Here is a 14,119-nt window from a genome sequence, read left to right on the forward strand (position 1 = left end):
AGTGTCAGATCTGAACCACCGTCAGGCTATCCTTCCCTACAGAACTATACACAGTTGGTAGTGGTACTTCTCAGATTATCTTAAGCAGCAACCTTATGCCTGGGGACAAAAAAAAAAAAAAAAAAAAAGGCGGGAGGCACCCAATGTATCTTTTTGAGATACATAGACATAAAAACTAACTCTAAGTACCTTCCAGAAACCACTGGATATGTAACAGTTAAAATGAAGGGATAATATTGCAGAGCTTTATTTGATGTCAATGAATTCCAGTTATAATACTTAATTGTCAAGCTGCCTAAATATAGCATACTAACGAGCCACCAAATTAGGACTCTGGCAGAATAAAAAAATTACGTTGATGATCTGTCCATGAAAGCAAAATGTCTGCAAGCAAATTAAAAACATTTTACTGAGATCTGAAATTTAAACAACAGAATCATTCAATGTTGTTAAAATTAAAATGTATGCAGATAAATGTCCCTTACTGTTAAGGTTTTCCTCTGAGTGTATATGTATATATTAATCCATATACACATTATATAATTTCCTACTAAAAAGATTTAAGGCAGTTATGCTGTATATAAAGTTAGCTATAATATTCAAGATAAAAGTTTCCACTCAAGAAATTATGTGAATACAATAAACAGGCTTCCTTATCATAAAGGCTCCCAGGAGGCAATCTATGTGTAGCGCAGCTCCTATTTCCTAGCTGAGAGGCTCCAAACTTAGGAATTCCACTGATAATTTGTCCTTAAATCCAGATATATAAAAGGTAGTCTGAACAAAATATTCATTAACACTTGAAGAAGATATAAAAGGAACTAACTGAATACTAGGATTCTGATTGCTTCTAGAGACCATTCCTGACTGTACAACCACCCAATATGCTCCAAGGTGGTAAAAGGGCTGGTTTTACAGGGAAATCACTGCTTAAAACTGCAAGAAATATTCATAATGCTAAACATAATTTAAAATAGAATCAGATGATTTATGATATTTGCCAGTCACAAAGACATTTTTAGCAGGAGAGAAGTTCTGAGATTATAGTGATTGACTAGTTTGAACGACCACCACCTTCAAGGTAAAGAAATTAGGACCCTGGGTATGAACAGCACCATCCTTTTTGGTCTTTATTTAAATTCAAATGAGAGAAACATTCTGATGTATGCAGATAGACAATGGTTGACAAGGAAAAGGCAACCAGCAATACCACTAAGATACAGGTTGTCAGGAGAAGAGGAGAAGAGTGAAATTCAGTTGATGTATACAAGGGCTTTAGTAAAAGTAAACAAAGGAAAAAAAAATGAAGTTATAATTTGTGATCTTTAAACATCAATGCGTTAGATAAGAATAAGAGAAAAGACATATGTTGCTTATGTCCACAGACTACTTAGTTATCTCTCAAGAGAACTACTGGGGAGACACGTGAGGGGTAGGGGCAAACCATGAAACTGAAACGTTCAGCTATGAAAAAAAAGGATATATGCAAAGACAAATTTTAAATAAAGTGAAGATGGTCTTCCCACCACCAACCAGACCAGGAAGGTGCCTATTCTAATACTGAATAAATGCTCAAGTATTTAGTTACTGAAGAAAAAAAAAAAATAGAAAGAAAGATCTTAAAGATATATTTGGACAGCTTCTGGAAGAGGTAGAGAAATCAACGGATATACTTTTATTTGATTCCAACCAGCAAGAGACTAGAATGATTGTTTTTTACCTTTATAGTCTTAGTCTTAATGAAATTAGCAACGAAGGCACAAATAAAGTAAAATTAAAATAATTTTAAGAAGAAATTTGATGTTTAAAAGATGAATCAAACAGAACTGAATGTGGTTTAAGGGTGAAAACAATAACAAACCTTGCATATTAAACAATTTGCAAATATATACCTGGAATACAGAACAAGAGTATAGAATAAGAGTACTTAGCATTCAAGAAAAATTAGGCAGATTTCCTTCTGGCAAAATGAAAGGTTCTGAGCAAGAAAATAATCCCCACAAGACTATAAGCACAACTTGAGGGTCAGGACCAAATTCTAGCCATCTTGTTATTACTTAACACCTATCACAGTGGCTGGGTAAACAATTGGCATTAATAAATGCTTATGACTGTATATAATAATGTGTAATTAGATTAATTGGTGTAATTCAAACCTAATCAGGAAAAGTTTCTTAAAGTAAGACGAGCAAAGAACATAAGCAGGGTTATCCAAAAGGGGAACTAAATCCAGTTAGATTTTCTAATCTTAACCAGTGGTTATAGAGTTTTTAAATGTTTTTCAAAAAGACAGCTATGTAGAGCTCCAATATAGGATAAAAATGAAGCTGCCAATGATTAGACCAGTTAGAAGTAACAATACCAGACTCCAATTCCTGAAGGTAGTCCTTCAGTGTCCCAATAGTACTACTACCACTCATCTTAGAAAAATGATAGAAGCCATGGTCATTCAGTTCTCATCTTATTAAAATTGAGGAAATTACCAGCACTGTGGAGGGAAAATTCTAAATAATGCTGCTGATTTAAATAAAGATAAAATTTAAGAGATTATCACTTGAAAGTGATGATAACCCTCTGCAAAGGAAAAAAATGAACAAAACAACAAAAAATTAGGCCACAATAGGCAAAAAAGAATACAAAGGGGCAAAAAAACCCCACTATCTCATGAAAAAGAAAATATGATCATTAGACATATTCCCACAAACGTCATCACCACCATGAATTCAACTGCTTGAAAGCGCAATACAATAGTTGTTTCCAAAGAGTGGAGTCCCAGTTTTCATACTGTACAGAAACATTCTAGATGTAGTTGTGGAAATGTGACTCACTATTGAAATGCGATAGTTGGCACTGTGTCACTCAACTTATCAGTGCAGAATAAACTGCCAAGACATCCTATTATTTTGCAAAAGAATTGTTCTCTAACATCACTATACCTTCTCATTAAGCAATACTTCCAAAGGGCAGAAGTTTCACTGGTCATATCCAGCAGGTCTTACAGTGAGTGGTATTATTAGAGATATTTACTCCAATCACAAGATGGGTTACAGAAATAGTAATTAACTGGTGGGCAGCACGAAGTCTGGACGCTTAGTAGCTATCACTAAGGTGGTAAAAATCTGCCCAAGTCAGATTTAAAGAAAAGGATTTAAATTAAATTAAATGGTATCAACCTGGTACAAATAAAAACTTTCTATAGCAAGGGCATGGAAAAAAAAACATATGCATGAGAATGACACACGAAGCAGTCTTTCACGAAATAAGGCCACCTTCAACTATTATAAACTGTAGAACCATTTTGATCCTCAAGTTTGGATCTATGTAGAGGTTTTTATATATATAAAGTATTAATATGTAATGAGTTTCCTTTAAAATAAGCCTTTGCATTTGATGCAGTTCTCTTTGTCAGGAATGCCTATCTCCCCTGGCTCTCCACATGGCTTGCTTCTGTCTCCTCACTTCCTCAGAAAAGCCTTTCTTTGTTATGTTCTATTATAGTACCCTGTTTATCTCCTTCATTAAGAACTAAGCTGATTAGGGGTTATTGTAACTGCTATCTCAGCAAAGGCAGGGATCACATATCTTATTCACCTTTACCCAAAGGTTAAGAAAGTTCCTGGCACATACAACAGGTGAACAATAAATATTTGTTGAGTGAATAAAAAACTATTATACTAAGATTACACAAACATATACATATTCACACAAACATAGGAAAATGGGGAGTATCTAATAGAAAACCACCAAATGCTAAAAGTACTGAAGATGGCACCTGCAGAAACAGGTGAATATGGTTTCAAAGAACAAGTACCAAAGATAATCTATTTTCAAAAATATGAAAATTTACTAGAAGGGGATCAGGGATGGTTATTTCCCATTTCTAAGATGCAAACAAGAAGAAATTTTTAAACTGCAATGAATTAATATTAGACGTAGGATTATGTGCTGCAGAACACACACTACCAACAGATCTTCTGGAATCTCTTCTCACTGCAGAGCATAAAATGTGGTTGGTTATTGTCAACCACATAGTCAGGATTCACGAAGAACAGCTCAGACTGTAGATAATTATAAAAAACTTGCTAAACTGCTTCTCCCCCAATTTTTAAAATTCTGAATTCATAATTATGCAAAATGATTTTATAAAATACAACATACTTTAAAAACAGATGGCCCTTATCTGTGGATCATACCTTGGTAACACTTTTCTAGGTATTTTGCAGAGGCAATTACATTTACAAAAGGTCCATTTAATAATACAATCTGGTAAACTAAAGAGTGAAACTACTCAAAGAGCACAGATTTGCTATGGAAGTATTTTATAATACCTTTTAAAAGAGTGTTTATATCTATAGATTAATTTTAAGAATAAATATACTGAATAATTGCAGCATATTCCTGAAAATAATTATACTGCCACCTGTGCATTTTTTGAGGTGTAAGGATAAATCAACAAACTGCTAGGTTAAACAAGTCAATTATTAGCTTTCAAAATTTGGTGTAAGACAAAGGGACTTACTCCATATAAATTCTTACTGTACCCCAGAATAAACTGGTGCCAGCAGTTTCAGTGCAGCCATTATTGGCAATGGATGTCATGCTCCGCTGTTTTGGTATCAGGACAAAAGTGGGAATGGAGAAGAGATGAGGAAAGATTTTCAACAAGGTTTGCTTAGAAATAGATTTAGTTGTAAATAAACAGAAAGAATGCTTAAGACCCACTGAACACATTAAGGTCAAGGATTTCAAAACTGAATCCACTTTTCTTCCCCCAAGAGTTTATTTTTGGTAAAAGGCAGAAAAATTAGTTTTTCTACAAGGGAAATCTGCTTCTAAATGATAATTTGAAAATCTTGATATATATTATATATTAAAAAAGACACACAAAAATAACGGAGAAGTGGGGTAACAGATTAGGTACTCGAACTTTATAAAGGTTTGCCTAAATCAAGAAGCAGCACACACACCCCTAATTTATGCAAACTAAAAATGTATATAAAACAGCACGATACTGTGATACTGGATCATGATACATTACCTGTACACATAACTACTACTGTTATTAATAAACCTTTGGGACACTCAGTTTTATGCCCAACAAGACATCAGTAAGTCTTTAAAATCTTCTCTTCCTCCTTTATGGGAGGGCATTTCTAGACACTAATTTTCCCATCTAATATTCGAATATTGGAAACCAATTCCACAAGGTGCTTTAATTGATGAGACCTCAAGTGCTGTTTTCTCTCTTGAATTTTTGGATAGTAAAAAGTCCATGGGGACCACACACAAATACTATGACACAAGAGTTGTTATATTTAGTCTTTTGATGGAACTTGATTGGTGATGAAGCTTTATGACATGCTTGAGCAACGCACTGAAGGGGATCCCATCTGAGTTAATACTTTGTCCAACCACTGTAGAGGTCCATTCAGATGAAGTTCAATCCAGCAAGGAGTGCTTGTTACCGTCTGCCTTCTGTTTAAAATACAAGAATATAATCATGACATTAAAAGAACATATCTTTGTTCAGTTAATGTACATTTAGATAAAAGGTTGTATACATTAAAGCCTAAATTCTTTTGGCTATTATTTTGAAAAACTAGTTAGTCCCCAAAGTCTAACAAGACTCTAATGATTTTATTTTTAAAGAGATTTATAAAAACATTCTTTTCCATGCAAATTAAAATTAAGGGTGAAATTATTTGCCATCCAAAATGGCCCACCTTTGAGGAAGGATATAGGCACTATTAATGATCATACCAGGACAAAAGACATAGACTAGGACGGCCCCAAGCAAACCAGAAAATACAGTCACTTTACTTATTAATTGATCACAAAACAGAAGATACTGAAATATCAAATCTTAAATGGAATAGAACTCAAATTTAAAACATACCAAAACAAAACAGACCTTTGGCCCAAGCTTAGCACAGAATGGTAAGAGTGTTAAAATCCCCCTCCCCAACAAAACCAAAAATTATACCCCACTTAGCAACATTATTAAGAAACAACTTTAGGGGCCTCCCTGGTAACACAAGGGGATAAGTCTCAACACTATCAAGCTATTGCCAGTCACTGCAGCACAAGTTAGATCCCCAGCCAGGGAGCTGACACACATGGCTCAGCAGACCTCTCCTGTCTTGCCTGCTACTCCCCTCAGCAGTGCATTTCAGTCAATCCTCCTGTTCTGTTCCCCACTCTGTCTCTGGTTAATCTTCTCATCCCCCAACCCCTGCCCTGCACCTCTGGCCTACACCCCATCTCTTGCAAGCATAAATCTTAAAAAAGCAAAACAAAACAAAACAACACCTTTAGTACAACAAAATGGACTACTCTTTGGAAATCACAAACTGTTCAATAACACCTTGTCACTTCCATGTACTGATTTTAGTTCTGTCGTATTAACTATGTACAATAAGCTAGAAAGTCGCTTGCGTCTTCAACATGACAGCCCTTCAAACATGACAAAAGGCCATTATCAACGCTTCACCTCCAAGTGACACATACTCAATATAATTTAAAACTATATTTCAAAGAACGTGGTTTTCTGTAGCAGATGGTGTCGGTGCCCCACTCGTACCCTCTCAGATTTTCCAGTGTTCTTTAGCCAACTTCCAATTGCAAGTATCTGAATTTCTTTTTCTTTTTTTTTTTTAATAGAGGCATGTTTTTATTTATTTATTCTTGTTTATGAAACACTGGGTACAGTCAGAAGTGTGGGAGGGTGAGAGAATTCACCAGAGCCAGAGCGGGGAGCAGAGCAGGCAGAAGGACCGAAGTACACTGCTGAGGGGAGCAGCGGGCGGCAGGAGAGGTCTGCGCGCCATGTGGGACCCTCCTCCGAGGAGCAGCCCCGGGGAGCGAACCCGCTCGGCAGAGGCTGTGGGCAGCTTCGCAACCCAGCGCTCAACCGCTGCGCCACCGGGGAGGCCCGCTGCGCCCACAAGTATCTGAATTTCTGTGCCTGAGAACTTCTCTTTTGTCTACATGCATAGCAGGCTAAACTGCCAGAAAATTAACATTCCCAGAGTAATCCGTAACCAATGACATAGAAATTGGCATTTAAATGCCCAGTTTCCTCTCCCCGCTGAGTGGGATAATTCTTAATATGTTCTTAATGGTTTCCCAAAGTTTTCCTAAGGGAATAAGCTCCAGTGACCCCCACCACTGTATTAGATGGAGTAATGATGATACTGGCTTTCTTCCTTCTCTACCTCCTTCCCTACTTTCTCCTTTCTTATTAGTGTTTCCTTCATTTCCTAAATAAACTCCAGGCACTCACATCCTCGTCTCAGAGTCTGAGACACACAGTAAGACATTTTGACGTGGGATCATTCCTAAAACATGACACATGAACAAAATATAACAAAAGAGTCCCAAATCTAATCTGTTCAGACTCTGCCTTGTTTTGAGGTAGACATTAGGTTTTTGTTTACATTCCTAGACTTACACTAGCAACTCACAAGTTGATTCATATTTTGCATATGGCACAGGTGAGTGACCCTTCCTCATCTCTGCCTGTGTTCTTTTATTTTGTACTTTAAAGTTTCTCCTGCCTTCTATCACTACCCTAAATCATGCCTTCTGCAATAATTTTGCCAAGACAGCTTTTGATTTTTGTAATTTGCTGAATTCTGGAAATTTCCCTATTTGTTTGCAATCAGATCATTCAGTACTAGATTAGTTTAACATTTTTTAAAAAAATATTTTATTTTATATAATTCTTGCATCAGTTTTCATTTTTGCACAATGTATGCATTTTTAATTTGGTTATATTCCCCATACAATTGCACCCCTACCCCTTATTTTGACCCTAGTCCTTCCTCTCCCTGCACCCCCCTACAGACACCTCCATAGTGTGTCTCTGGTTTATAGTTGCTTGTTGATTTTGATTTTCACTTTGTATTAATTAGTCTTTTTCCTGGCTCCTTATTTAGGTTTCCTAAATTCCTGCTATGAGTGAGACCATCCGGTATTTCTCTTTTTCTTTCTGACTTATTTCGCTGAGCAGGATCCCTTCTAGCTCCGTCCATGTTGCTGCAAGCTGCATGTGTTTGTCTTTTTTGATTGCTGAGTAATATTCCATGGTGTATATGTACCACATCTTCTTGATCCAGTCATTTATTTTTGGGCATTTGGTTTGTTTCCATAGCTTAGCTATTGTAAATAGTGCTGCTATAAACATAGGGATGCAGGTGCCCTTTGGAATTAATGTTTCTGTGTCCTTTGGGTAAATACCTAGGACTGGAATTGCTGGATCATATGGAAGCTCTATCTTTAGTAAGTCAAGATAAACAGCTGGGATTACATCAAATTAAAGAGCTTCTGCACAGCAAAAGACACAATAACCAAAACAAAGAGAAACCCCCCCCCACTGGGAGAAAAATTTTTGCACACAACACTAATGATAAAGGATTGATCACAAAAATCTACAAAGAGCGAGACTCAACAAAAACAAAGAAAATAATCCAGTCAAAAAATGGGCAGAAGAGCTAAAAAGAAACTTTCCAAAGAGGAAATGCAAATGTCTAACAGGCATATGAAAAAATGTTCAACATCACTTGTAATCAGGGAAATGCAAATCAAAACTACAATGAGATACCATCTTACACCAGTGAGAATGGCACATATTAAAAAAATGAGCAACAACAAATATTGGTGAGGTTGTGGAGAAAAAGGAACTCCTCCTGCATTGCTGGTGGGAGTGCAAACTGGTCCAACCACTATGAAGAGATTAGTTTAACCTTCAGGAATAATCTTAATCTAGGTCACTGAAGAACAGATTTAAGAAGGTTATCTCTGTACTTATTTGGGCCCCAAAATGCACCTGAGGCATTATCCAAACCCTGTCTGTTAATCCACTTCAGTACTAATTCCCTTAACAGACATATTTCTCAATTAAATATTAATTCTTTATATGTCTATACTTTCTGTTTACTACATTCCTTGATATTTATGCTGGCAATCAAGCTGGCATTAAAGAAACCAAAAAACAGTTTTACAAATTTAACTATGACATTTACCTCCTCACCTCATGTCATATAAAGATAAAATGTCCCTGGTAACTATCCACAGATAGATATGTGGGATCTGACATTATTTTCATCAGTAAATATTAAAGAAAACTACTTTATTCTCCCAAGTCAGATGTATTGGATTCCAAATACCCATAAAAATATATTGTATGTCACTAGGTCTCATAATTGTAGATTTTAATTTTATCTTTTAAAGAATGGCAGAGTGCAAGGAGGATAGTCTCCACCAATTAAAATTATTCTTAACAGGTGAACTACAGGTATATACATGGAGTTATTTCCATTCTATGCAAGTCATATTTAATTCCACCTAATTTCTATCATGTTCTATAATATTCTAATTTTTAAAGAAAAGTCTGACCTAAAAATTTGAAAGTAATCACTATTATCTGAATTTAATTTTAATATCAACTGAGATCAATTCAAGGAAAAAAGAAAACAGCATTCTTTGAAAGTATCAAAAGGGAAATGAAACAAAAAAAAAATCACAAAATAAATTATCCTACTAATATAACTAAGACAAAATAACAACAAATGATCAGCTAACTTCAAATCTTACTGCCTCAGTCATATACCTCAAAAAATCTGATTAAGGTTGGGAATCAAGTTCAAATAAAGTGAAATAAATTCTCAAGGACTCAAACTGCTAGATGAAACAGGAACACTATCACTGCATTATACGACCATCTTGTTAAGCAGGTATTCGGAGAGTAAGCAATGAGCTGGAGAAAAACTAGGAATTTAATTTACAAGTCTATTCCTTTATATGCCGAGGAAGCCTTTCCTTTCTTTGATATAGAATCCAATCTATTGTTTAATTTAGCAGTGACCTAATCTATCTTAACTACTGATGGCAAATGAGCTTTTATAAAATTTAGTTATGTAATTTTTACTACCATCCACAGAGAAGAGGTTAAGAGTCAAGGAGAGATTTTCTCAAGTCCTGTTCTCTACCATTTATAATGTATCCTTGGGCAAATTATCAAATATTTTGGAAGTCTGTTTCCAAATACCTAGAAAGACTACAACCTTATAAAAGAAGGATAAAAACAGTAATTCCTAGCAGTGTTGAATGAAAGGCATTTAAAACAGGTCAGAGCCTGACAACTAACAAGTACCTCCTTCTATTACTAAAAGAAGTTTTAGCCAACAGGCATATGAAAAAATGTTCAACATCCCTTATAATCAGGAAAATGCAAATTAAAACCACATTGAGATTACCACTTTACACCAAAGAATGGCACATGTCAAAAAAACAAGCAACAACAAATATTGGTAAGGATGTGGTGAAAAAGGAACTCTCCTACATTGCTGGTGGGAGTGCAAACTGGTCCAACCACTATGGAAAGCTGTCTGGAGGTTCCTCAGTCTACTAAAAAAGGAGCTACCATACCACCCGGCAATTCCGCTGCTAGAGGACACAAAAACATTGATTCAAAAGACCACCTGTACACCTATGTTTATTGCAGCACTGTTTACAATAGGTAAAACCTGGAAACAACCCAAATGCCCAAAAATAGATGACTGGATCAAGAAGATGTGGCATATATACACAATGGAACATTATTCAGCAATCAAAAAAGATAAACTTATGCCATTCGCAGCAACGTGGATGGAGCTAGAAGGAATTATGCTCAGTGAAATAAGCCAGAAGGAAAAAGAAAAATAATGGATGATTTCACTTCGAGCAGGAATATAGGGAAACCCAATAAGACATCAGTGTAAAAAAATAGTAACAGTACAAAACACAAGAAAGCAAAAACAGGCAATTTTAAATCAGAGACATCCTGCAGGGGAGGAGGAGGGAGAGGGATCAGAGGGAAAGAGGGAGGAACACAGGGGACTGAGGTGATGGTGCATGGGTGCCTTGGTGAAGGAAACTCTATGGGGACTACACCTGAGGGGGTGGAGGGAAGCAAATATTGTTTAAAAATGAAAAATGATGTAAAAAAAATTTAAAGAAATAAAAGCTTTACCTCTTAATCTTATATTTATATTTAATAAGTCTTCATTTATTTCCAGTCTTATTTTTCTTCACTATTTACGCCCCAAACTTAACTGCTTTGCTTCTGCCAGGACCATCATTTCTCATCTCTCAGACCTATGACTACTGAAATCTTAAGCATTTTTAAGAACTTAGATCATGTGTCCTCTACCAGAAGCCTTTCCTGGGCCCCAGTAAAAATCTTTCCTTCCATGAGCCTTTCAAATATCCCCTTTTATTATATTTAATATTATGCATTATGTTGCACTGCATGTCTGCACAAGTTCGAATTCTATCTTCTAAAATGTCAGCACAAGCATTTGTAGTGGTTTTGAATGTAGCCGCCTCCAACTTCCATTATTTTACACAAAGTTCTACTGACCCCACATTCTCAATGAAAATGGAAACACATGAACTACAGAAGACAAAAAATGGGCAAAGGAATTAAACTGGAAATTTAAGAACTGAGTATGTATTTCATACCGGTATTCTGCTCCCCACCCTTTCACAAAACTCATTCTTATGGTGCACATTCTAGTTAGCTGATACACGGCTTCAAAACCCTGATTAACAGACTGAGCCAGAAGAGCAGCAAATTCTTGGTTGTTGAAGATCTTCAGATTACAACCTATAATTGAAAACAGTAGAAAAAATTTTGTAAAAGGAGTATCATTATTAAAAAATTTTAAAATGAGCTACAGATAACAGAATATAAGCATGCAAATAATCTCCTGATTCCTAAAATTAACAGCAACTAGAAAAACTCAGCAAATTGATGTGATAGGTTTATTTACATTGTAGCCATACCTGGTGGAATTTTACACACTGTTGCAGGGTGCCAGCCGTATCTCTGATTACAATTGGGGCTCTGCACAAAGATTGCACTATCACTTAGGCACTCAGCAAAAACTTCCCCACCTATGTAATATAAGCGCACTCCTCTTCCTAAAACAAAATACATATGGGATTAGTTTTATAACATTTACTATTTCAGCATGACTTTGGAAGAGACTTTTTGGAGGAATACTAAAATGTTATCAGGAAGTTTGATGACCTTTTCCATAGCTCTGCTTTTCTGAAATCTAACACTGAAATATACCACTGTATTTTTTCAAGTATTTCAATGATTTTGATCTGTACAAATAATAGATGCTCATCAAAAGTACTTAAACAATTTAGAAAAAGAACATGGATAGTAATTTTATACAAATTATACATTATTTTAAAGATATATACAAGAAATTAAATTCAAAGAGAATGTTTGGATCAAAATGCCATCACTGTAAATAAGCCAGAAAGAAAAAGAAAAATAACGATGGTTTCACTTATAGGACTACAGGGGGACCAAATAAGGGATTAGGAAAAGAAAAAACTAATAATAATAAAGAAAACAAAATTAACAGGCAACTATAAATCAGAGACATTCTGCAAGGGAGGGGAGGCAGAAGAATCAAAACAGGGAAGGGAAGAGCACAAGGGACTACGGTGATGCTTCATGGGTGAATTGGCAGCAGGAATTTTACAGGGAATAACACCTGGAAGAAGAAAGCATACAAGTACACACTGTACAAAAATGAACAATGCTGTAATATATATATATATATATATATATTTTTAAATGCCTTCACTATAATAATATTTTCTTAAAGATCCCACTCAGGAAAAAAACAGTAACAATCATCAAAAGGTCAGTCATTTGCCCCTTTTAAAACTATTATGATGGCAACCAAATCTCTAGATACATAAGCAGAATTAGCTAAGACAAAAATACTGGGAGATTTAGTAACTTTTTTCAGAATCTGACAGGTAAAATACACATAAAATATTAGCGATAGGAAAAGATTTTTTAAAAAAAGAATGATGAGGGCCTCCCCGGTGGCGCAGCGGTTGAGCGCTGGGTTGCGAAGCTGCCAGCAGCCTCTGCGGCGCCGGTTCGATCCCCGGCTGCTCCCCGGCCACCGGAGGAGGGTCCCACATGGCGCGCAGACCTCTCCTGCCGCCCGTTGCTCCCCTCAGCAGTGTACTTCAGTCCTTCTGCCTGCTCTGCTCCCTGCTCTGGCTCTGGTGAATTCTCTCACCCTCCCGCGCTTCTGACTATACCCAGTGCATGTATAAACAAAAAACAAACAAATGAATAAATAAATAAATAAAACATGCCTCTAAAAAAAAAAAAAAAATGATGAAAGGTAAGAGTTCTATACAGGCATTGAAAATTCTCAGCTCTGGTGCACATGTTATCTTCTCCATTTTTCAATCAAGCACTAATCCAGGTGCTTCCATTAAAGGGTTTTACAGATGTAATTAAGGTCTCAAATCGGCTGACCTGGAGCAAGGGCGACTATCTTTGGATGGCCCTGATAGGGGGACTGGACTGTTTCTGTTGAAAGTGATTTAAAGTGTGAATGAGAGGGATTTAAACAAGAGATTCTGCATGCTAGTTGTGAAGACAGAGGGGGTCATGTAGCAAAGTACAGATGGTCTCTGGTTGCTGAGAACAGTGTCTAGCTGACAGTCTGCAAGAAATGAGGACCCAGAACTCTAACTTCAAGGAACAGAACTGTGCAACAATCATTTGGATTTAGAAGAGAGCCTCATACTCCAGATAAGGACGCAGCCCAGTTGACACCTTGATTTCTCTTTTCAAGACCTAAGCAAACTCCTCCCTCCCACCCCCAAAGGACTCCTGACTATAGAAACTGTCAGATAATAAGTTGTATTGCTTCAGGCGATAAGTGTGAGATAAAATAAGAAAGCAAAAGAAAACTGATAAAGCCACCACCAAGCCAGATTCAGTACACAGAGAAACCTGATAGCCTGTACTACCAACCATCAGGAAAACATTTTAAGTCCAAAAAAGATTTTTCAGGCTATATTCTTTAATCAAGAACATTCAATAAATTAGAAATCAAAAGTAAAAAGATAATCCAGTAATTACAGCAACCTAAAATTTTGTAGAGAAGTGAATAGGGTAGAAGAAACCTTTTTAAAAATTTTTATGCAGAACCCCAATACAAACACAGAAAACAATACTATTTTGGTTAAAGTAGGGTGGCTATTCAGACTCTTCCCTCACCTGCAAGAGACGTGGATATCTTAACAA

At 36.1% G+C, this 14,119-nt stretch overlaps 1 protein-coding gene across 2 annotated transcripts in view; it reads right to left on the minus strand.

The window, feature by feature from the left end:
* Nucleotides 1–5,351: 5,351 nt before the first annotated feature.
* Nucleotides 5,352–14,119, minus strand: part of SMAD2 (SMAD family member 2) — a gene marked incomplete at both ends in the record, with an annotated part of 43,200 nt that continues 34,432 nt past the window's right edge. For both annotated transcript variants that reach the window (XM_084252326.1, XM_084252325.1), the window contains 3 exons: nt 5,352–5,475; nt 11,503–11,647; nt 11,827–11,964. In XM_084252326.1, coding sequence (XP_084108452.1) covers nt 5,352–5,475; nt 11,503–11,647; nt 11,827–11,964 — 407 coding nt within the window. The remainder of the gene's footprint in view (nt 5,476–11,502; nt 11,648–11,826; nt 11,965–14,119) is intronic.

The sequence above is a fragment of the Talpa europaea genome (assembly GCF_964194135.1).
Source record: "Talpa europaea genome assembly, chromosome: 13".
NCBI classification, from domain to species: domain Eukaryota; kingdom Metazoa; phylum Chordata; class Mammalia; order Eulipotyphla; family Talpidae; genus Talpa; species Talpa europaea.